This window comes from Molothrus ater, chromosome 1 (assembly GCF_012460135.2).
Source record: "Molothrus ater isolate BHLD 08-10-18 breed brown headed cowbird chromosome 1, BPBGC_Mater_1.1, whole genome shotgun sequence".
NCBI classification, from domain to species: Eukaryota; Metazoa; Chordata; class Aves; order Passeriformes; family Icteridae; genus Molothrus; species Molothrus ater.
Window position 1 is genome coordinate 151077238 of NC_050478.2, and position 24743 is coordinate 151101980.

A 24743-nucleotide genomic window follows, 5' to 3' on the forward strand; every position below is an offset into this window, starting at 1 on the left:
GCAGCAGCCTCATTATTTGTGGATTAAGGACAGATGGCAACTCAACCCGCATCTATCAGCAGGAGCAGCAGTTTGCTGAGAGCTCATGGAACAGGACTCCAGGGGTAGCAAGAGCTGCCTGCAAAGGGTCCCATTAACTTCAGAGCGAGCCTGCACTGCATTTCATGTGCATTCCCCTCTTCCCAGCATCAAAAACAACATCCAGCCTCATGCTCAAAATGGAAGAAAGGGCAGAGCAAGGGATTGTGTGGTGGGCAAGTAGGCATGAACATTTTATAGAGAGTGGGGAGTCTGTGGGGGCTGTGTGAGCTCAGCCAGCAGAGACTGAGGGATGGACTGAGGGATGGGGCAGCTGTGCAGCCTCTGCAGGGATCACATCACACTTGCATCCCTTCTGCATCTCCTGCATTGTGCTGAAAGCATCTGTGTGACACCACAGCGATTGTAGATCATTCCACAGCCTTTGCAGGTCATTCTTTTCATAGAGCCATGGAATCATTCAGGTTGGAAAAGATCACCAAGCCCAACCATCATGTTCACCACCACCGTGTCCTCAAGTGCCACATCCACACCTTGTCTGAACACTCACGGGGATGGTGACCTCACCTCTTCCCTGGGCAGCCTGTTACAGTGCTTAACAATCCTTTCTGTGAAGAAATTTTTCCAAATAAATAATCTAAAACTCCCCCTGACACATCTTGAGGCTGTTTCATCCCATCACTTGTTACTTGGCTGACACCCACCTCACTACAAGCTCCTGTCAGGGAGTTGTAGGGAGAGATGAGGTCTCCCTTCAGCCTTTTTCTCCAGGCTGAGCCCCCCCAGCTCCTCAGACACTCCTTTCCAGAAGCCAGATGCAGCAGTGGGCACAAGAACCCTGTGTTTTCCTCATGGCACAGCATTTTCCCCCTTGAAATGTGGGATAGAAATAACTTCATATAATAGACTCTTAACCACTTGTTTACAGCTCCACTAAAAAAGATAAATCACTTGAAGCAGTGAAGGACTAGACCCAGGAAAAGAAGGAGGATTTCAAAAGGTTTATCTGACAGCCAATAAACAAGATAAATAACATGCAGCATTTAATTTGTCAGGACCATGGTACAACCTGATGATAAAAAAGGACTGCTCCATAAAGTGGAGAATACCTTTGTCTTGGCTGTAAATGCCTGGGTTGATTTACTAAGTTCCCTGGTAGTTCTCTAGCTCCTCTTTAGCACTCACAAATGGGATGGAAACTGAGGAGTAAGGAGAGGAAGGAAGTTATCTGAGCTCAACCTCATAAACTGATCTCATTCCAGTTAAGGATTTGAGATCATGAGGGTTTTTATCTCATTTTGCCTGGTTCTCCCATTGCTGAGGATAAGCAGAGTAAGAGTTACCCCCTCTGCCCTGCTCTGCTCAGGTGAGACCCCACCTGCAGTGCTGCCTCCAGCCCTGGGGGCCCAGCACAGGAAGGACCTGGAGATGTTGGAGGAGTCCAGAGAAGGCACCAAGGGGATCAGAGGGATGGAGCAGCTCTGCTGTGAGGGAAAGCTGAGAGAATTTGGATTGTTCAACCTGGAGAAAAGAAGCTTTAGGGTTACCTAATTGTGGCTTTCCAGTACCTAAAGGAAGCCTACAAGAAACATGGAGAGAAAACATTTACAAAGGCCTGGGGTGAGAGGACAAGGGGGAATGGCTTCAAACGGAAAGAAAAGAGGGTTGGCTTGGAAATCAAGAAGAAATTCTTCTTTGTGAGGGTGGTGAGGTCCTGGCAAAGGTTTTCCAGAGAAGCTGTGGCTGTCCCATCCCTGGAAGTGCCCAAGGCCAGGTTGGATGGGGCTTGGAGCAACCTGAGCTGGTGGAAGGTGTCCCTGCCCATGGCAGGGGGGTGAAACAAAATTATCTCTGAGGTCCCTTCTAGCTCAAACCATTCCATGATTCTGTGATTCTGTGATTTAAGAAATCAAAGATTGGCACCTTCGTTATCCTTCCCTCTTTCATGTAATGAGACCAGACAACATTAATTTCTCTGTGTATTTTAGGGGATCAGTGCCATAATGGGTCATATCCCAAAATGCAGAACTGTTTGAATAATCCATCATCAAACTGGGAGCACCATGACAGCCAGTGAGTCTGGGCCCATATTTTGCTTACAAACACAATATAAAATAACTTCTAAAGACACTGGAGCAATTATGCATTTTGTCTCAACAAAAAGCATCCCAAATAAATCACAATTCAAGCCAAGGCTTATGTGAAGCTGCTTTCTCCTTTCCCCAGCCTCACTCCTAATCTGCAAGGGAGTGAGATGGAAGACACACATCCTGAAAAGGGCAAGCCAGGAGCTGATTAACTCCTAAAGGTATCTGGTTACAGATATCCTATTGATCAGCTCGAGCCTGGCATCAGGATACCTCCCATTACACTTACAAAGGAAACACAATCTGTCTTCCATAAGGAAATGGAAGACAAGCTTGTATTCCCATGCTGTTTAGAAAAGTGACCAGCACAGAAAGTGACCTTTGAGGGAAAGACAGTCTTCTTCAAGGTCAAGAATTTGTTTTGTGCCAGTAACAACTCCATCCTCCACGCTGCTGCCAGGATCTCTGGGTACTTTGCTGGCAAGTTCACTGCCCTCCATTGCCTTCCTGCTCCATTTTTCCATGTTATTCTCATGATTAAATATCTGAGCAGCTTCCATGGACATCAGCAGTGGAAATGTTGCTGAGCCTGTGTTTATTTTCACTTTGTCTTGCAGGGAAAAGTTAAACTACAACCAGGCTGGAGGTAGCAGAGCATGAACTGACAGGTTTTTGCTGTGGAGGTGGACAAGTGTTTGCCCATCCCTGTGCAAGAGGGTGCTGATAATAACCCTAAATTCTGATCTGGCATCTAATTGGGCTCTTTTTTTCCAGACAGGGCTGGTGTCCTGTATAGGGTGTGTAGGGACCAGCAGAGCCCAGAGCTCAGAGTACAGCCACAATCTCATAAATAGCAATTCAGTGAGTCTGAGTCAGCTGAAGTGCATCATCTGCATCTCTGAATTCTCTGGCTGTTGGCAAGGGGGGAAAAAGAAAAAGAGGGAAGGGTGGGTTATTTCATTTTTATTTTAAAAACAAGAATTTTCCCAGTGTCTCCTGTCTTCAAAAAACCCTGCATCTTTAGCTCGTTATCCTTATCTGTGCCTGAGCACAGCACAGAGCTGAATTCCCTGGACCTGAAACATCTCCAAGGGTAGCTGTGGGTAATGAGAGAATTCACAGCAGGAAAAGCAGCCATGTGAAAGTGGCCACCTCTGGGCTGAAGGGCCACCTCTGCTCCTCCCCATGAGGTGGACAAATGATGGAGCAGAACAGTGAAGCCAGGGCTTATTTCAGCAGATTTTAGATTGCTGCATGTGGCCTATGGGGAGGGAACTGACCACTGAGGGATGTGACAGCTTATCCATCACCTGAAAGGACTGGATAACCCCCTGCTGACTTTTACAACCCAAAACTCAGCCTTGCTGTGCTCCCCGCAGGTGTTTGGACTGTGGGAGGCCAGCCAGATTCAGATAGTCTTCACAGTCCATCCTGCCCATCAGCATTTATGGACGTTCCACCCAGCCCAGTTGCTTTTGGCAGGAAGCTGGAAAGACACAGTGGTAGAGAAGTCTGCAGAGGCTCAGAATTTCCCTTTAGTAGCAGGCTCATCCTTGCAGCCAGGTGGTTTGGTGGATCCATCAGTTTTCAGAGCTGTAGATTGTTGTGGGGAAAGCTGAGCGTTGCTGACAGCAGCACTGAGCATGGCCTGGGAGAGGAGCCAAAAATACACCTTCATCTTGCTCCCTGTGGGTTCTACAAAGGGTGCTGGAGGAGAATGCCATTCCCATGTTATTCCCCCACCAAAGCTGTCCTTGAGAGCTGTGCCTCTCTGTGGCTGCTGGGGTCTGCAGTGTGGGGAAAGGAAATGTCTTTTTTGGGGGAAATATGAGTGGTAGAACCTTATACCCTCTCACCTTCCTTGTCTTCACATTGTGTGTTTGTGTGGTGGCAGAAGGAGGAGGCACTACCTCACTGATGGTGGGTTTGTACCTTGAAGTGGTTTTTGCTTGTGTCTTCTGGGGTTGGAAGCCAACAGGACACAAAAACGGACAGAGGGTCTTGTCAGAGGGGAGCTGTTTTCCACAGTAAGCACAGGAAGGGCAGCACTAGTTGGAATCAGAATATCCTGAGGTGGAAGGGATCCCCAAGGATCACTAAAGTCCAACTCCTGGCTCTGCACAGGGCAGCCCCAAGAACCCCACCATGTGCCTGAAGGCATTGTCCAAACACTTCTTAAACTCTAGAAACAGAAATAACTGAAGATAAGTCAATGTAAAGTCAGGCAAGGCTTCTCCCTTTCCCTTCTTGACTTCCTGGGTGTCCTGGTTCAGGGTAAATTTTGGAGAGAGCCCCCCAGAGGGGCTCCTCTTGGAAAGCAGATTCAATTGGCCCCTCCCACCAGCTGTTCCAGGAGAAAAATACCTCCTTGGAGAAAAGTGGAAAAAAACCTGTTTATAAACCAATAAAACCTAAACAATATTAAACAATAAAACCCCTTGCTGCTCCAAAAGAGATGACAAACTCAGAAAGTCTCCCCTCCAGTGCTGGAAATGCCGTGGCTCAGGCCCGGCCTGGTGGGCCACAGGTGCTCTTCTGGTGTTCAGGCCAGAGCAGGTTTAAACAGCTCCAAAGAAAAGGGAAACAAACCCCACAGTGCAGGAAACTTCTTTGCTTCTGCTAGCTAAAACTAACTAAAACAAAGGAGAGCTCTGTCCTGCTGTCTGTCATTCTGCAGACAATGCAGTCCAGGAGCAGGAATGTGGAGGAGTGAGTGTAGTGTCTGAAAACAAACTGTGCACTTCTTCTCTCCCCCTTAACTCTTGGAACAAGTCTTAAAGGTGGAAAACTTATTATTCAGCATAAACAGAACAAGATTATTGGGGATAAAAGCATCATATAGCGTCACAATCCATCCTTACGAACAGGGTTTGTGATGGTTCGTGGATTTGATCTCAGGGTGCAAAAAGAACCGATACAGTACAAGGGGGTTTGCAATGATAATTAAAACAAATGCACCTTTATTGAATGACCACAGCAAAATGCGATAGAGAGATTAAGGGAGAGAAAAAGATAGAGAAAAAAAAAGAGGGGGGGGGGCGGAAATAGCTACCAAATGTAGAGATGAAGTCCTTTGGTCCAGTCCAGTTGAGGATCCGCCTGTTATATCAGGGAGATCTCAAAATCTCTAGCTAACTTAGAGGTTTTTATTATGATAATTCTATTGAAAATTGTGAGGGAGGGGAAACAGATACAATAAGGAATAGATGTAACAGGTAGTCCATGTTCTCAGCAGTAAACTAGAGCCATTGTTTTCCTGGTCCAGTGGTCACAACATCTCAGACAAACATCTCGCTTTGGTCAGCTTGCCTCCCCCACACACCTCCCCTGGGTTGGGGGTTTCAGTCCCAGTCCGTGGAAGGAGGAGAGGGGCCTTTTCACATGGGGGTTTCATGTCTCAGTCCTTATGGAGAGGCTTCTTACATCTCAGTCTGTCTGTCACGGTGGTTGTAAAACAGGTGAGGGTTTTCTGTGGGAGACCACCCAGAACTCAGGAGAAGTCCAGCCAGGCCGAGAGGTGGGACACCTTCTAAGGCTATTGTTGCAAAAAGGGCATGGTGCCCCCTTCTTTGGGCTCAGTGTAGCATACAGCAAACAACACTTGTGAGAACAATAACTTAGCACTGTGCTCTCAGGTCTCAGGGCCTTTGGCATGTGACTTTCTCCTACAGGGCTAGACAGGGGGATCTTCTCTTCAGTGGTCCCCAAATGATGATCATGAGGCAGATGAGGGAAAATTCAGACAGACTCTCACAATAGTCAGCCCAGGACACTGGGCTACCCTGCAGTTTCCAATCCCACCACTTTTAGAGACACCCCATGTAAAAAACACCAATCACTTGTTTTTTTTAAAATTTTAAAAGTTTAATTGTAATAAAACGGTTATAAAAATAGTAATACAATTAGAGTAATAATAATTTGGACATTTTGAATGAGGACAATATGAGACAATAGAGACAAAGAGTTAAGGACATCCTGGTACCTTTTTCTGGGCAGCACCAGCCCGAAAAAGAGCACCCATTAACAGAGGATTAGCCCTTAAGAGCAATAGCCTGTTGAATATTCATGCACGTCTTACATGATGCATAAATTCCATTCAAACAAGGATTCAGTCTGGTCATCATCAACTTCTTCCTCCTAATCCTAAGGCACCTTCGATCTTTAGCTAGGCAGGAAGAATTCAGTTTCTTCTGATAAGAGAGCAATAAATTCCTTTTCTCTGAAAGATTTAGGTGTCTTGTGGCTGCTGTCTGGTGCGAGTGCCTCTTTTCTTTCATAAAAAAAATATTCCACTTACACAGTGTGAAGGTGTTCACAGGGGTCTTAGGATGAGGGAAGAGATGAGAATGTTGACTCCATGTTTCAGAAGGCTTGATTTAATATTTTATGATATATATTATATTGAAACTATACTAAAATAATAGAAGAAAGGATTTCATCAGAAGGCTAGCTAAGAATAGAAAAGGAAAGAATGAATAACAAAGGCTTGTGACTGACTGAGACAGTCCAGACAGCTGGACTGTGATTGGCCATTAATTAGAAACAATCACATGAGACCAATCACAGATCCACCTGTTGCATTCCACAGCTGCAGATAATCATTGTTTACATTTTATTCCTGAGGCCTCTCAGCTCCTCAGGAGAAAAAATCCTAAGGAAAGGATTTTTCATAAAACATGTCTGTGACAACATAGTTCTTATTTTAACTACAAAAGTTACCTTTTAACTACAAGGCTACATTTATCATATTATTAAAATGTTAATACAGCACTACTAATCAACACATCAAAATACATACAGTAAATACGTACGTAGAGCCGTATTTTCAGACTTTTCACACCCCAGTTTTGAGTCTTGGCAGCTGGAACACGGCAGGCTCTGGGCTCTCTCGGAGGCTGACGGGGCTTTTCTGGATCTTGCCCAGGTGGTTGGAACTCCTGGTCGGCTTGGGGCGACTGCACCAAGGACTGCGGGGGCGGCCTGCAGACCCGCATGCGCTCCTGCAAGCCCCTTCCCAACGAGGGCCTGGCCTGCGAGGGAGTGCTGGAGGAAGGACGGCTGTGCAATAGGAAGGCTTGCAATAGTAAGTGGAGGCATGTTCCCTTGCACGCGCGGCTCCCGGGAGGAGGAGGAGGAGGATGGCTTCATCCCCATCGAGGATGGAGGGTGCTGCAGAGGCTTGGGGAAGCTGCCCCAGGGCTGTGTTGGAGCAGGGAGCCCAGGGGAATGTGTGGATTTGGCTGTGCATGGCCCTGCCCGTGTCCCTGCCTGTCTCGCATGCACACGCACACGTGCTGGCACAGTCTTCCTGCACCTTCCAGGCCTTCAGCCCAAAGAATTTATAGGAATCCGTGAGCAGGCTTACATCAGGTTTTCTTATCCTGGTGCCATGTCCTTACAGGCATTTTTTTTTTTTTTAAGTTTTCCCAAATAATTAAAGCTGTGAGAGGTGTTAATCTTGCTTCTTCTTGGTTTAGTTCAAGAGCAGTGACCCTGCCCCTTTCTTTCACAAATGGAAGCCCCTGGTGATAAGATGAAGAGAAAGATCTGGCTGTTTGACAGGGATTGAGTGATGCAAAGGCTTTGGTGTGTGCCCCACTGTAATGCATCCTCCTTCCAGGTCCTCTTCTCCAGAGAACAGGGCACAGAGTGCCCACACCAGTCAGATACTGATGGGTTGAGCTGGTGAACCTTCAGCATTTTCATCCCCAGTTCTTCTGTTGCTTTAAGCTGTGTTGAGAGGGGGATGAAGACACAAAGCCAATTGCAGACACAGCTCAGCCCAATAAATGCAAGCAAATGGCTGGTTATAATTATTCCCTTCTTTTTATTTCAAATTCAGAGTAGAGAATGTTTGAATAACTCCTCTGACTAGTCAAATAGCTAAGGAAAGTTCAACTGTCTTCAAAGGCTGGGAAGTATCTCCTGATAAGGGGGAAGTTCAAATAAAGGGACATAAATATATTCCTCTAATAAGGGCTAAAATGATTTCATGTATTTTTTAACATTTCCATAAATTTAAAATATGCTGCAATTAGGCTTAGATTTTTTTTTAATGAAACCTGGTATATTGAATTCCATCTCCTTGGCTCACAATTGCTAAATTCCCTCTGAGCTTTGCCCACACTAGGGATATTTAATCCCTGTCCCCCGTGCTTGGTGGTGACTTTGTAGTCATGGCTCAGCTGTGGCTTGTGGCAGGGAGAGTAGGAATGCAAGGACCTGGAAGCTGGTCCTGAAAAAGTCAGAAGTCCAGCTGTGGGGTGGGGGTGTGCCTGAGTGGAGTTGGAGGAAGGGCCACAGCAGTCTTGGTGAGCAATGTGTGAAGGAAGAGATGGCACTGGGACTGGGACAGGGGGATCTGCAGGGCTGGTCACTCTTTGACCATGGGAACACATGGGACAGCAGACAAAACCCTCCTTAATGTGTCCCTCCTATGCTGGATAAACTAGGGGGGAACCAGTTCCCCAGATTCTCTTTGCAGGACATCCTTCCTCATCCCTAATCATCTTCCAAGCTGTCCATGGGACCTGTTTGATTCTTCTGCAGGCCTCTTGATGTGGTGAGAGGGGGAAGATCCTGTTTTCCAGGGCCAGCCTTATCAGCACTGAGCAGGGGGCATAACATCTTCCCTTGATCTTCCCCAGAAGCAAAACTTTGGTTCTTCTTCATGTTAGATCTCCTGAGGTTGTGGTGGCAAGGAGAACCATGGAGGCTGGGTTGGATTTCCATGGCATGGAGTGCAGCAGTGAAGAATTAATCAGTTTTTACTCATTATTTACTTCACTTTTCCTGGAACACAACAATCAGCAAGGTCAATACTAAGTGCAAAAAAACCTGAAGGGGCTATGATTCAATAAATTACTTCACTTGTCTTCCTGTCCTTTTTCCATTGCATTCCCAGCCAATTCCTCCTCCAAACTGCAATGAGATTAGTTCAGCTCTGGTTATTAGGAAAGAAGGAATTTTAAGCTAAGTGGGAAGTCCTAGTTTGGAAGGAGAATACACACGCAGAGTTGGGCAGCAAAAACTGATTTATTCCAATGAAATAAATTAATTCTGATTAATTGTCCCAAGACCCTCTTTGCAGACAAAATGCTGAGCCCCATTTTGATGTTTTCGTGCTGGAAAGGGTTTGGGGGGATATGTGAGCAATAAATCTTTCCAGATGACTTCTCCATGCACATATTGAGGTCTGTGTCCTACTTCAAGATAAATCTGTGTCTCTTTGTATCAAAAATGTTCACTTGGCTCTGAACTTGCCTCTCAGTGAATCTGTCCCCTGCTGCCTTTGCCCAAAGAGATGCACTTTTGACCCAAGAAGGGTTTTTAATTTTCTTGCACGTATCTTTTCCTTCTCTTTACTTTGATTTGCACCAAAACCTAAGAGGATTTGAAAGTAGAATAGAAATCCTGTTTTAAATGTGTCACTGTTATTTTCATATTGACTTTTGCTCATAGATTTGTTAGGGATGAGTAGAATGTTCGTTCTTTCCCTGGAACTGTTATTATTCTAAGTGTTCATTATAAGCTGCAGTTAAATAGATTCTAATTATTTCTCTTCTTAATTAAAAGAATAAAATGAAGAAAAATATAAAAAATAAAAAAAGAGGAACTGGCCAGGAGAACAACTTTATCTTCAATTGTTCAGCATTTAAGCAACTTGTATAATACCTGACCAGCTCTCCAGGTTGGTACTCAGCTATTGTGGAATAGCTGAGATCTTAATTTTCTAGTATGGAAAAAAAGCAGGAGAACATATTTTCCTTGAACAAAGAGCCATCTGTAATCCTGAAAAAACAGCAGAACAAAACAGGGATGAGTGCCCTGATATGTTCCTCTTTGCTGTGGAGGTAAATTAAAACTTGTCCACTGAGAAATTGCTAGCCAAGCAAGTTGGGTTAGAATAACACAGATATCCCCCTCCACCTTCGAAACAAGGATAAACCCATATTTTTTCTTTCACCTCTCCTCTCCCACTTCTGCCAAAATGGCTCAGAAGCTGATGAGTGATTAGCAGGAGTGTTTTAGCTGTTTAATTGGATCTCCTGCCTCTGGGGCAGGTTCTCAGAGTGATGACACTCATCTCCCTGGAGCTGCTGAGAGGAACTTTTGTGGAACATCTTTGAGGGTTTAGTTGGTCGTTTTATTTCGCCAGGCCGTGGCAAACGTTCCAAAGCTGTCTTGTCACAGAGCTCTTCCCCAAGGTGGATCTCGCCCAGGTCCTGCCCTTTTCCTCTTCCAGAGCTGCCCCCAGGTGGGCCTTCAGCAGGTCTCAGCATGAAGGAGTGGGGTTGATAGTAGAAACCTCTCAGTTTTTCCAAGAGCTGTGATTTGTGCCAGCCTGGTCACCAAAATGTGGGTGCAGACACCTGGGCCCCAAGAGCTGAGTCTGAACACGTTGCCTGGAAGCCACAGAGGTTAAAATTAGTGCACAGGGCTGGCTGAATGACTCCACAGGTACCATTTCTATGTGGTCTTTGTGTTTTCCCACTCGTTTGGGCCACCATCTCTGCTGTTTCATGTGATGGAGTCTCTTGCTTGATGATCTTCTGGCTAAATTTCCCCAGGGATACACACCCAAGCCCAACAGGAAGTGAGCCAGGTAAGTTTTCCATGGGCAAAAACGAAAGCTGTGAATGCAGAGGAAAAACTCTATTGAAGACTCATCCCAGTTTGGGAAGGAAACTGTCTGGTAACAGCAGCTTGGCTTAGGCAGAGCCTTTATTTGTGGCAGCTCAAGGAAAACACAAAGGTTTTGCCTTGGTCAAGGACTTGGTGATATCCTCCTCTCCAGCACAGACAGCAGAGATTTCCTCCCTCTGTTGGATTTGGGCAGGAGCTGCTCTTTTATAGAGAGAAGGAAAAAAATGCCAACCCAACTGTGGTGGGAGCTTGCAGAGGAATTTCCCAGGTCCACCCGCTGTGGATGGAAAGGGATGTGCTCCAGTGGCTCTTTTTGGCTGCAAGGTACTGGGTTTGCTCACAACCTGGCAGGCAGAGGGTCCTCACAAGGGTGGACAACATCCAAACCAGAGGGGAAACGTCACAGACCTGACCCCGGCGTCAGAATTCAGCAGTGCTGGAGAGATGTAAGAACAATCAGAGATGTGGGCAGCCTGCATTTATTCCTGGGGAAGGAAAACCAGCAGAGGAGCCAGCTGAAATCCTGCCATCCCATCTGGCAGGGGCTGCACAGAACCATCCCTGACATCTATGGATATGCAGATTGGGAAGCCGCAGCTCCCATGGCTGGGAAAGGGGTGACCACATCCTGATGTCAGGTGCAGGACGGTGACCCTGGCACAGTCCTGGTGTTCCAGGCTGGATTTTCAGCTTCCAGCAGGTTCAGGATGTAGCCCTTCAGCTGTTAGTGGTGTGAAGGAATTCATGTTCCACGTGACATTCCCAAGGCTGAGCCTCAGTCTCAGTCTCTGCCGCCCCTGATTCTCATTAATTTTTTATTTTTTTTGCTGCAACCACGGAACTGAAATATCCTGGGCATGTGTGGGAGCATCTTCATTCCCTGCAGGCCAGGCTAGAACTCACTGCAAGCTGGAGGAGCTCCTGTAGGTACCTGCTGCTGCTGCAGAGACTTTGCCCTGCCCTCTTTTTTGCTGGTAGTTCAGGCATTTCACATCTGAGAGTCACAGCAACTCCCCCAGTGATGTTTTCACAAATTTCACATATTCAAATTGAAATGCTTTGGGTGTAATTGCAGTATATTCAGTGGCCTCCAAAATCTCCCTCTTCTCCATCCACGTTTTGGGGTTTAGGGGTTGTTAGTAATTCTGTACTTTTCAGTTTTACTCTTTAGCAGCTGGTAGATGCTCCAAAACCTCCATAGTCACCACATTTCCTTTCAGTTTTACTGCACAGAGGTTCATTTCAATATTTTGGGTATTTTTTTAATAATCCCATTCCACTTTTTGCTCTGGTTCATCCCCTCATTCCCACCATCCCACCTTGCCTGAATAATTTTCATGATCCTGCTATTTGCTTTGCCTCTCCTGTTTGGGGGATGAGTACAGAGTGTGTAGCTGTGGTGACACATGTTTGGATGTTAAAACCTTGGCCCACAGCACTTCAAAGTCTCTCCCTTCATTTTATTTTTCCCTGGGTTGTGTTGCAAGTTGGTGTCTGACACATGGCATGTTCTCATTAGAAGTGTTGGTCACCTGCTTCCTATTCCCACTTCTGCCAGCACTGATCATCCTCCACATCCACACTTGAGCTGTGGGGTTTTTTTTTTCAAAATCTCATGTACTTGCCTCTGCTTGAAGTTGAAACATCCCTGTTTGGTTCCAAGAGCATTATCCTATTATCCCTCTATTCCTCCTGTTGGCATTGGAAAAGTGCTTGGGTTTTTCGTGCCATTTTCACTGCATTTACCCAGCTAGGATGCAAATTGGATCTGGGTATTCTATTAATCCTGGAATTACTCCTCTCCACTGACCCTGCTGTGGGAAAAAGGCTGCTGAAATCCAACCAGGTCCCCACTGCCTTTAGGTTTTGACCTCCACCCCATAAAGTTCAGGTGCCCACAGCAAGGCAGCACTTGCACCACCTTCCCCATGTTCTGAAGGAACCTGGTGTCTCCCTGCTCTGTTTGGAACCAGGATTGGTTTGTGCATCTCTCCAGGTTAAATCTCAGCAGTGCTCTGTGTTAAATGGAGACAAACTTGCTTCTCCGCACATCCTTTTCCAGAGGGGAGGAAGGCTTCCTGCAGCAGTGGAGGGAAAGCTTGGGGGAAGCTGGAAGGGTCACTCATTTAGCCTCTAGGCCTGATTGGCTTTAATTAGCATGAGAAATAACAGTGCAGCCTTGACATACCTGTCAAGGAGCAAAGGAAATCACTCAGTCCTTCAAGACTGGGGTATGTCATTAGGAGATGTCAGCGACACAGGGGCCCAAATAATTGGTGAGATGAGGTTCAGGGTGTTAGACTTGCAATTAAAACTTCTTTTTTGCTCTTTTATCTCCCTATGTGCTGCTTCCTATGTCTCTGTCCATCTGTGAACACTGACTGCTTCTGGGATATTCAATCCCAGGTTTTCCCTGTCACCTTCCTTGCTCTGGGCAGGTGACAAAGCCATCCAAGCTCCACACATCTACTCCTTGATGCCCAGCCCCACTTTCTCCTCCCAGCCTAAATAAGTCTGTGGGAAGCCCATGGGGATGTGATGCAGATGGAGATTTTGTGTGTTCTTGTGGTTTGTGAGATTTCACGGAGAGGACTTAATTTGGAGCAGATGAAAGTGTGTGGGTATAACCAGGAATGGGTGGTGGGGATGTGATAAGTTCCAAATATGGGAATAAGTTTTCTCCTAACAAACTCGAAAAAATGAGTATTGGAAAACTACTTAGAGTTTTTTTTCTTTTTTGAACTGAATCTCCCACAGGAAAGTCCCATGATTTTTAGCTATTAAAAGCAAAGGGTTTGAAACCTCTCTATTCCAGGAAGGAGCCAGGCAAAAACAAGGTGTTTGCAGATTTCAGGATGTTTGTGGTCCTGATTTCAGGCTGTGGGTATCTTTCCCTAGAGGATGGCAGGTGGGTGACTGCCCCATCCCGTCCCCTCCAGCCAGAAGCCAGCTGGTGCTGGGAACATTTGGAGGAGTCCGTGTGACAATTCCTAGACTCCTCAAGTTCTGCTTTCAGGCAACTGTGATGGTAAATAATACAATTTCACAAACTCTCCCATGATCCAAACTGCTGAATATAAAGCCTGGGTCCTGGCAGGGACTCTCTGAATCATTCCTCTGCCTCCTCTGCTTTCCCTTTTTGGATGGCAATAAAGACTCCTGCCACCACACTGAAGCTTCATTAACCTTTATTAATTTTCTCAGGGTTCCGGGATCAATTTGTCACTATTTCAACCCTTGGCAGTTCATACTTCTTGAAAAGATGTCTGACTGTTTTGCCTCCTTGGGGGAAAAGATCTTCTGTCTGGTACTTGCTGTTTGGAAACAAATTGGCTGCCAGATCACAGATTATCCGGGCTCAGCTCTGCTCTCTGCTATTCTGTGTGACTCCTGTGGAGTCAGCTGAGCTCTCCTAATTTACAGCAGGCACTCTTGGTAGATGGGATTTGGTTGTTGTTGCTGGGTTGTTTCTCTCTTTGTAGGAAGGGAATGTATCAGGGTTACAGCATGTCCAGTAGTACAGACAACAGAAATTTTAGTTTTCCCTCCAGCCAGTTCAGGGCTGATCACGCAGGATGAAAATGAAAAGCTGGCAGAGCGTGGGCTTGGAAGGAACAGTTAAATGCCTTTGATTTACTGTGGATGCATTGTTTACCTTCTGAACTTCACACCATGGGCTCCACTGGGAGATTTTCAGTAGGGCATGAGGGTCAGGAGCTTGTCTCTCACTGAGAAGGAAAAGTTCCCAGTTATTGCTCTGCTGGTACTCTGCTGAAACCAGACTTTCATCTGTCCTTGTTGCTGGTGGGAGGGTAGAGTCTATGAAGGAGACTTCCTATTGAGATATCCCTTTCCTTTCCACCTGCCCTCACCTGCCTGCTGCACTCAGCGTTTCCTGGCTCCTCTACAGGGCATATCTAGGCAGGTGCTGGTTGCAAGGCAGAATTTCCCACCAAAACCACCCTGCCAGCTGCCACCACAAATCTCAAAACACCACTAGGGATGGTAGGATTCAGTGCCAGCATGTCTGAAGAGGATGAATCCTCCACAAGTGCAGCAAGGAGTGCAGACACCCTAGAAAACCACTGAAATTGATTAACGACCAGACATAGGGGATCATACTCTGCATGGTCCCAAGCCTCACTCAAAAAGAAGGGGTTGAACCACCAACCAGCCCGAGTCTTTCAGGCTGGTTTGGCGCTGAAACCTCAGGGAAAACTGGTGGCCAGGGGTGCTGGGGTTGGAAAGCAGGTGGTCACGTCAGGGGAACGTGGCAGGTGGCTGTTGTTAACGCGTGTAACCTTTGTAGTGAAAGATCTTGCAGAGTGAACCGAGGTGTATTTACATGACCCATTACCTTGCCATAGCCAATGGACGCTATAATTCCAGAAGCCAATCGCTGAGGTCCACAGATAACAGAAAGCGAGAGGACCCTGACGAACTGCAGCACTACGGGTACCCTGCACCTCAAATAGGTAAGCTCTGACCTCCCACAGTGGCCTCTGGAGCTGGGACACTGCTCCACTCACTGCACTGCCCAGCTGGGCTGGGCTCTCTGCACTGTTTCAATGATTCCCCCCCTCCCCAAACCATCTCCTTCCCCCCAGGTCAGTGTGGGGGACGCTCCCCCCGTGTTGTCACGTGCTGAACCAGTGGTCATCGCCCCCTGTGTTCCCATTCCATCACCTCGCGGGGTTTTGTGTCGTCACCATGGGCCAGAGAAGGCAAAAAGGGACAGACACAAAGCCCTGGCAAGACCATCCATCCCCACAGAATGTTTTGCCATCACCCTGCCTTCTTCTGAGTCACTGCTTTGTCTGAATTATCCAAGCACACATGGTTCATGAAGCCAAAGCTGACCTTGGTGCAATGCAGCCCCTTTGCTGATGTCCATGTCATGCCTTCCCATTGGCTGTGAGAGAGGGTGAGCAGGGCTTGGTGGGGACAGAGCAGGATTGGTTTCCTCTGTCCCTGGGTCTTTAGTGATGTGCAAGGACTTGTCTCCAGTAGGTTCTGCAGCAGGACCTTCCACCCTTCTGCCACAGAAGGGGAATAATGTGTAGTAATATCAGACAGCATGATCTGGGAAGATGGGGATGAATTTGACCTAGATCTCTGCCAGATCTGATCTGCCCCATCCCTGGAAGTGTTCAAGGCCAGGTTGGATGGGGGTTTGGGCAACTTGATCTAGTGGAAGCTGTCCCTGCCCATGGCAGGGGTGTTGGAAGTAGATGATCTTTAAGGTTCCTTCCAACCCAACCCAACCCAAAACATCTGTGATTCTGTGATTCAGTCTGCAAAGGTTTTGTGCTCTCCCTTCATGCCTTTGCGTCGTGGCAGGATCTCAACACATCAGGGGTCTCAGGCAAAGCACAGAGTGCTAAACCTGGCCAGAGGTTAAAAATCACTGCCCAGTGACCATGCCAGCATTTTGTGCTCTAGAAAGGTTTCAGAGAGATGATTTGATTAGAAGGGAGAGAGGATCATATTCTGGTGTGGGTTACCTGTGCTCCAGCCAGCCCAGGAGGACTTTGCCACTGTGCAGCATCAGGAGTCTGTGTGGTGTGGAGTACCTGGGGGTGACTTCTTGGGGTTGTGGTTTTCAACAGAGAGCAGGGGTCAGCCTCAATGTCCTCTCTACCCTGCACAGACTCTGCCCCCTCCACTGAGAGCAGTTCCACTGCCCTGCAGGATGGATCCCTGGAGTCTGGTAAAACCTGCAGGAGAGGGAGGACTTTTGCACTGCTACAACGTGGAAAAGCTGAGCTTAATCTCTGTCCAAACGAAGGGAAGGCATTTCAAGGCAGGCCCCTGTTGTTCCTACTCTGCCTGGTCCAGGTGCTTCCCCAGAGCTCCTGTTCCAGCCTGTAACTCAGCCATCAGGTTTACAGTTTGGCATTTCTTCTGCCGTGCATCTGGATGCTGGAGCTGGGCTCAGTGACGTCTCTGTCACCTCCCTGCCATTGTGGCCACCGCTGTAGCATGGCTGGCTTGGGCTGTGGCATCCCTGAGGGCAGCATGGGCTGGGAGATGTGCATTGTCCTGCTGCAAGCTTCCCACATCCCTGTGGCTGTCCCAGGCTGGAAGGAAATCAGGATGGAGGAGATGTGGACATGGAGGGTACAGTCCACAAAGGGATTAGAGGGGATTTTTTAGCTGAGGAGGCAGAAGCAAAGCTCACAACTTCCCTTTGGGCACAGATGGTAGGGAATGAGACATTTCACAACTGCTCAAGACCTGGAAAAAGATGAAATACAGAAATCAGCTGATGCCATCTCACAAGGATGAGGGGATGGCCTTGGCCAGCTGAAGAGCAGTATTTTCTCCTGCCAGCCCTTCACATTCCTGGTTCCCAGGTCCTGTTGGCCTCCAGGCTGTGGCAGGGCTGTGTCTGGGGCTGGCTGCCCACGTGCCTCTCCCAGCAACAGCACAGGAGCCAGATCCAGCCCAGCAGGTCCCTGGCATGGGCTCTCCTGTCTCAGGAGGACTCTGCCAGCAGCAGGATGTGAGCAGAGAGGCACATGGGGAGATGTCAGACTGACAGACCCCCAGACTGAAAGGGCTCCTGGCAGAGGGGTGGCAGGGATGTGCTGCTCCATTAGTGCTGAGGGAAGAGGAGTCATGGAGCAGCTGCAGGCACTGATGGGGACACTGCAGCCAGGAGCTGGAATGATCCTGGATTGCAGTGCCAAATCCCTGTGGATTAGCACCCAGCGTGTCTCATTCTGCAGCACCTGCTGGACCCTCTCCATCTGCTGCGCCTGGATCTGTGAGAGCAGCAAGGGCCATCTTCCCACTTCAAGTGGGGTAGAGAGCCCTGAAAAATCCTTTGGGACATTCCTGTTAATCCCCAAGCTACTCTGGGGCATCACAAGACTAACCAGAAGTCAGCCCTGCTGAGATAGCTGCCTTCAAGCACTGGTGATGATGCTAGGCAGGGCTTGGCCTCTTCTCCTCTGGGGACAAAGGAAATTTGGAGCCACTCTGCTATGAAATTCACACAGGCTGAAAGACTTCAGGGTGTTCAGCCTGGAGAAGCAAAAGCTCTGGGGAGAACTTAAAGCCCCTTCCAGTGCCTAAAGATTCTCCAAGAGAACTGGAGAGGGACTTGGGACAAGGGCATGGAGTGACAGGACAAGGGGCAATGGATTTAAGCTGAAGAGGGTAGAATTAAATTCAATATTAGAACAAAAATCTTCATTATGAGAGTGGTGAGACCCTGGCAGAGATTGTCCAAAGAAGCCAAATCCTGGAAGTGTTCAAGGCCAGGTTGGATGGGGTTTGGCGAAACCTGGGATAGTGGGTGGTGTCCTTGCCCATGGCAGGGGGTTGAAATAAGTTACCTCTAAGATTCCTAGTAGCCCAAACCATTCCATGATTCTATAATCTCTGGCAGGTTGAATTACAAAACAGCACTGAGCTGGACTAGGCAGCTTTCAAACCCAATGAGCATGGTTGCCATCTTGCCATTATCTCAAAAACCAGAGTCAGAATCCACTTCTGGGATGAATAATTGCAATATACTTTACTCAGTAACTTCCATTTGCTGCCATTTGACCCAGAGGAGTGCAGAAATTCTTCTCACTCGTAGTTTTGATGATGGACACTATTGTGTTTCTCTCAAGTAGAGAATGAATTTGTCTCATGCCTGAGAGTGTCTCAAAGCTGGGTCTTGCTTGGTTTGAAAATTAGTTAAATTTGTGCAAGGCTTCAGACTAGGCTGGATGTAATGTCCCAGTGGATTGAGATGAATTGCTTGGTTCAGAATGACACCAAGCCCAAGGGAGTCACCAGCACTTAGAAAATAAACTGTATTATGGGTTTAAAAGCTAGGGATTCATGCAATGTGAGGGACCATAATTGAGGAGATTTACCTCTAAGCACAGCTATTTCTGCTGTGAAAGGGCAAAAGCCAGAAATAATGAAGAGGAAAGAGGCAGGAGAGGTGGGATTTGGTTCAGAGATGCCATTCGTTCATCCAGTGACACAGGAACTCTTCTGAATATGGAGACTGCAAAACCCCAGCCAGGTCTGAGGGGGACGTTGGTGGTGTGGTGGGCTCTTCACACCACGAGCTGCTGATGGAGGAGGCTCCTGTGTCTCTGCAGGCTTCCCCTGTCCCACCTCTGGCCTCCCAGAAAGATTTTGGGACCCAAACTTGGAGTGTTTAACTACGAAAACCCCCAGCTGCCTGCCCCTGAGGGACTGCGTGCTGCTGGGTGCAGAACTGGGGAGGTTGCTCAGGGTGGATGGAGAAATGCAAAGGCATCAGGGGTTCATGGAGCATCCAAGCAGGCAAGGGAGAAGGAATGGTTGGGATCTGCGTGCTGGAGTCTGGGATACTCTGGATGGCAAATGATGAAGTGATGGTACCATAAATGTGATTTGCTGGAGGTGAGCTTGGAGCATGGCAGGACTCTGGCTCTGGAAAGGCAGGAAAATTGCCATGGAAATGCAGAGCTCTCTCTACCAGGGGACCTGATACTTGTGAAACAGGACATGGGACTGATGTTTTCTTGGAGCCCCAAAGCCTAGAAACACACAATGTCTCCTACACATCCCAGGGAAAGACCAGTGGTCCACTTTCATCTAACTGGGACCAACTGGGCAGAATAATGAAATAAAACACAAAAGGAAATGATTTTGAGCAACTTTGGCTTAATGAACAACAGCAGTTGCATCTCATGATAATCATTGCAATGGCACAGATGAGGCAGGGAAAGATTGATCCTCACCTCCACCTCTTTCTGTGTCCAGACAACAAATGAAGGAGTGAAATCCTGTCAATTTTACAGCAAAGACAGGTCTTCCTCTACACTTTTTCCCCCTCAACACATATTAATTCAACAGGCTTCAATCAGTGGGTGTATTTTTAATTCCCAGCTGCCGGAATGACAGGAGACATTCAAAGCAGATGTGCTGAAAAGCATGACACAAAGCAAACAACACAGATAAGTACCAAAACAATCCCAAAGAGCAGATTGATGAGAGCCACAAATGCTTGAAATTTCATTGCATGTAGAAAACAGTAGTAAATAAATATAAATATAAATATAAATAAATTTAAAAATAAATATACTACCCCGAGGAAAAACTCAGACGTGAACAGTTTCAGGCAATATTGGAAAATTTGGTGGTCACCAACCTTTACAGTCCCCACCACAGTTCCTGCTCTGACATTTTCATGCAGCTGGTTTATAACCCTCACTGAGATCTCCAGCTGCAGTCTCTTTCCTTTTCCATGTTGCAGCCCTAGAGTTTAATACAGCATCCTCTGCCCAGCTTTTTTAGGGAATGGGGTGGTGTGGAATAGCACATCCAAGCTCCCTGGATGACCCTTGGAGTCATATTTACCAGTGCTGTGATCCTTCATATCACCCACAGTTTGCCAAATGCATCGTTTTGGGATGAGACACGGGGCAGTCTGAGGTTCTGAAGAATTTGTCATGAGAAGGGGTTGCCCCTCTGTTATGCTGGTGTTTATTTTTTGCCATATGCCTGTGTTCTATACATACCAAATGCTACATTCCAGGTTTATTATGTGTAATTATTAGCAATCCATGAAAAATCCGAAAACCCAAACAATGCATGGCTTGGTTAAATAGAACAGAGGCAGTTTTTGTTTCCGTATAGGGAAGAAAAGCATTTTTCTTCAAGGGATAGAAAATTGACTATGAAAACTAATGGAAAATCATCCTTTCCCTGCTCATTTCACACTTAGGGTGACTTATTTGGAGGTTGTGGCTGCTGAAACAGCCCCAGCAGGAATATTAGTGACAAGGGGAATACATCTCAGTGCTCTTCACTCCCCTCAATGGGATATTTTTAGCTGCTTTTCCAATGCTACCCCATCAGATAAGCAGTTGATAGGGACTGTGTGATGCCCTGGAAGAGTCATCCTTGTTCCATGTCACAGGCTCACAGCAGATCTCCACAGGTAGAGGAGATGCCAAGAAAGCTTTCTGGGATTTCATCAGCTGACCCTTCTTAGGCACCATCACCTTCCACTTTGTCAGCTCCTCCTCTGCCAGTCTGCACTGGCAGGGGCTGTGAGAAGGCAGGAAAAGGGGTTGAACAATTAAAAGTGGACAGTTTATGGATACATATACTTTGTCTAATCTCTGTTGGTACAATCTCCAAATGGAGGTTCCCTCTGCCAGCTCACAAAGTTCTGGTGTGGCTACGCCACCTTCGGAGGTGGAGTTTGCCCTTCCCAATGACCCGATGGTTCCACAGCATCCTTTTTCTTTATTTTTTTTTTTCATAATGTGTGTTTCCCACAGCTCTACACAGTGCCCAAAAAAAACCCCTTTAGCCCATTCTCAATCTCACATTTTCTCCCCAATGCCCTCACACCCTCCCACCCATCTTTAACCCCACCTGCAGGACACATTGCAGCCTCACAGATCCCACAGCCGGCCAAGCGTCACTTGGAAACCTCTTCCCTGGAGATGCAAGGATGCCACATCCTCACCTTGTGTTCCAACCCCCCCCCAGGTGACCCTGCAGCAGAGGAGTGGTCCCCGTGGAGCGTGTGCTCGACCACCTGCGGGGAGGGCTGGCAGACCAGGACCAGGTTCTGCGTTTCGTCTTCCTACAGCACCCAGTGCAGCGGCCCTCTCCGGGAGCAGAGACAGTGCAACAACTCTGCCGTGTGCCCAGGTATTGGTGGCCAGCAAGGGAGGGAGATTGGCCACCTGTGGTGTCTCCACTGTGATATTTCAGGGGAGGCCCTGGTACAGGTTGCCCAGAGAAGCTGTGGCTTCTCCATCCCTGGAAGTGTCCAAGGTTGGGTTGGATGGGGCTTGGAGCAACCTGGGATAGTGGGAAGTGGTTGGAACTAGATGATGTTTTGTGGCATTCACATTCTCTAAATATGATTTTTTTTTGCTTAGAGTTTTTCTCCTGGGAAGCTGAAAGGCAGCAAAAGGCCTTAGAGAAAAGAAAAACAATTTTCATTTTATTTGCTTCTCTTATGTTGTGCTCATGTAGAATGTGTTTGGAGATTGTTTACTTAAAGTGATTATTTGATTGGACTCTAGTGTGAGTTGTTTTGACTCATTGGCCAATTAGGGCCAAGCTGTGTCGAGACTCTGGAAAGAGTCACTAGTATTCGTTATTATTTTTTAATATTTAGTAAGGGGTTTTTTTGTATAATATAATATAATATAATATAATATAATATAATATAATATAATATAATATAATATAATATAATATAATATAATATAATATAATATAATATAATATAATATAATATAATATAATATAATATAATATAATATAATAATATAATTAATACAATATAATTAATATAATATAATAATAAATTAGCCTTCTGATAAGATGGAGTCCTCCTCATCATTCCTCCCGGACATCAAGCAAGAATATTACAATAATCTTTCAGTTCCTTTGCATTCCAAACCATTCTATGATTCTGCAGTTCTTGGAGGGAGATGGTTTTTGTTCCCTGTCCCTTCTCTTCATGCCTTGAGGCCTCATACAGAGACTCTTGCTAGACCAAGCCCCACAAGATGGGCACCTGCTTTGCCATGGTGTGAAGAATTCCATGCTGTCTGACGTCCATGAACTCAGTACACCTGCAGGCAGGTGCCTTTTGGGCATTTGTTCCGCGTCAGGAACAATTTGGTGAAAAAATAAATTCTGAGGAGACTGGAGCCTACAAGAAAAATGGAGAGGGACTTTTAAAAAGAGCATTTAGTTACAGGACAAGGGAGAATGGCTTCAAATTGAAAGAGAGTAGGTTTAGATTGAATATTAGGAAAATATCCTTCCCTCTGAGGGTGGTGAGGCCCTGGCATAGGGTGCCCAGAGAAGCTGTGGCTTCCCCATTCCTGGAATTGTCCAGGGCCAGCTTGGACAGAGCTTGGAGCAGCCTGGGACAGTGGAAGTGTCCCTGCCCATGGCAGGGATTTGGAATGAGATGATTTTTGAGGTCACCTCCAACCCAAACCATTCTATGTTTCTATGATTATTTTGAAGAATTTTGCTGTTAAGCTAAGCATGTTATTAATTTCTCCTGACCAGCAACATCGTTGTTCAGAAACAATTCTATGATGGTGAAACCACCATCCATGGTGAAATCACCATCCATGTTCCTTCCTGTGTTTCCTCCTCTGGTTATCTCTTATCATGCAACATGCCTGGTGAGAATTAGTTTTTAACCCCCTTTCCTGAAACTGGGGCACCAGTCACTGTTAACAACTGATGAAGGACCAGAAAAGTCCCTGTTTATTTGTTTTTCTTCTTTTTCTGAAGGATTATTGATTTGGTATTAGCTTCTCTGGTAAAGCTGGAAGGAATGAAGTCGCTTTAGAGAGATCATTGCATTCTTATAACATTTGGCCTCTGGAGATTATAGTGACTAAAATTCCATAAATAACTTGGCCAGATTAGATTAGATTAGATTGGAGAAGATTAGATTAATATAGATTAGAAGGCTAATTAGATTAGATTAAAATCAATTAGATGTCTAATTCCAGGAGCTACCAGTGATGTCTTGAGCACTGTTGGAGGATGTTGCCCCTTCCATTTTACTCTTCCAGGTCTCCCTAACTTTGCCTCTGAAGTGTTAATGACCTATGATAATAATCAGTGGACAGACTGCAGCTTTTCTGAAAGCCTTAAAATGTTGTAGTCTTTGAGGATTTGATGGGAAAATGTTGAGAGGGAGGAAAAAAAAGGCAAGAATTGACAAAATTATGGTGGTGATGCTTCCCTAAAGGTAGTGGGGTTTTATTCCTTTCTAGCTAAATCCATCTTTTGCTTAAAAAATTCCCTGTTGGCTCAAAAGCCTGAAAAATTAAGGTCAGCTAAAAGTGCATTTTGGTTTATTTCAAAGACTGGGAAGCAGCAGACACTTGGTGTTGATAGCAAAGCATAAAAAATTACTTGATGTTCCTCTTGCACATTTTGGATTGGTTTGTTCTCCAGCTTCCCACATGCTGCTTATTCCGGGTGGGAAGAAGCTGTGCCCTGTGGGCTCCCTCACTTCCTCAGGCCTCCTATGGGAAAGAAAAGTCACTTCTTCTGCTTCCCTTGCAGTGCATGGCACCTGGGACGAGTGGTCTCCGTGGAGCCTGTGCTCTTCCACTTGTGGGAGAGGCTACAGGGATCGGACCCGCACCTGCAAACCCCCCCAGTTCGGTGGGAACCCCTGTGAGGGCCCGGAGAAGCAAACCAAGTTCTGCAACATCGCTCTCTGCCCAGGTAGGGACAGTGACAGATCTGAAACCTCCCCTCCAGCAGGTCTCCCCAGCTCGGTGTCCCTCAAATGGCTCATCAAGGTCTCTAGCTGACGCCAGTGAAATTCTGAAATACCCCAAGGGGGATCCTGAGGAAAGGATTCATGGAAGAAGCAGCCCAGAGGTGTTTTCTGGGGTTGTTCAGCTCAGAGATGTCTCAGGTTCAGGTTTGCCCTGTGTGATCTCTTGCAGAGGACACCTTACATGTGTTGGATCTGGCTGCCACTTGTATTTCCAAGACTGTCTTAAGTCTCTAACCTGTTCTCCCCACTGAATGGTTTAAAGTTATTTTGCCTGACTGGGTCTGTTGTGCTGGAATTAATTAATAGTTTTACTTATGTGTGCATTAATTCTGTATAAATGTAAGTTTTCTCTGTGGCTGATCCTGCTCTGGGTGGTGAGATAAACTAAGAGACTCCTAATGTTTTTATCTTTTCCCTGCCCCTGAATCTCACTTCCAAATGCCTCTCCTCGAGTTTTGCTTTGAAACATCAGAAAGAACCTCCAGGTGAAATTACTTTTACCACCTGAAAATCTACTTATGCTCCAGAGGCTTCTTTCCTCTGACAGGCCCTGGGTTTACAGCAGAGTCCCCCTTAATTTAACTCTGGGTGTCCTGGTGAACACAATCTGTACACGAGCGAGCTCCCCAAAACTCCCTCCCTATCCCTGGATAATGTCAACTGACATTTTTCCAGTTTAATGA

The 24743-nt window shown here is 46.6% G+C and overlaps 1 protein-coding gene across 13 annotated transcripts in view; it reads left to right on the forward strand.

Annotated features, from left to right (window-relative positions):
- Positions 1-24743, forward strand: part of ADGRB1 (adhesion G protein-coupled receptor B1) — a 288288-nt gene that overhangs the window by 119600 nt on the left and 143945 nt on the right. For 10 of the 13 annotated variants that reach the window (XM_054514932.1, XM_036404287.2, XM_054514939.1 and 7 more), the window contains exons 3-6: positions 7051-7209; positions 15140-15247; positions 21270-21434; positions 23838-24002. In XM_054514932.1, coding sequence (XP_054370907.1) covers positions 7051-7209; positions 15140-15247; positions 21270-21434; positions 23838-24002 — 597 coding nt within the window. The remainder of the gene's footprint in view (positions 1-7050; positions 7210-15139; positions 15248-21269; positions 21435-23837; positions 24003-24743) is intronic. The other 3 variants (XM_054514950.1, XM_054514952.1, XM_054514959.1) reach the window with 3 other exon arrangements.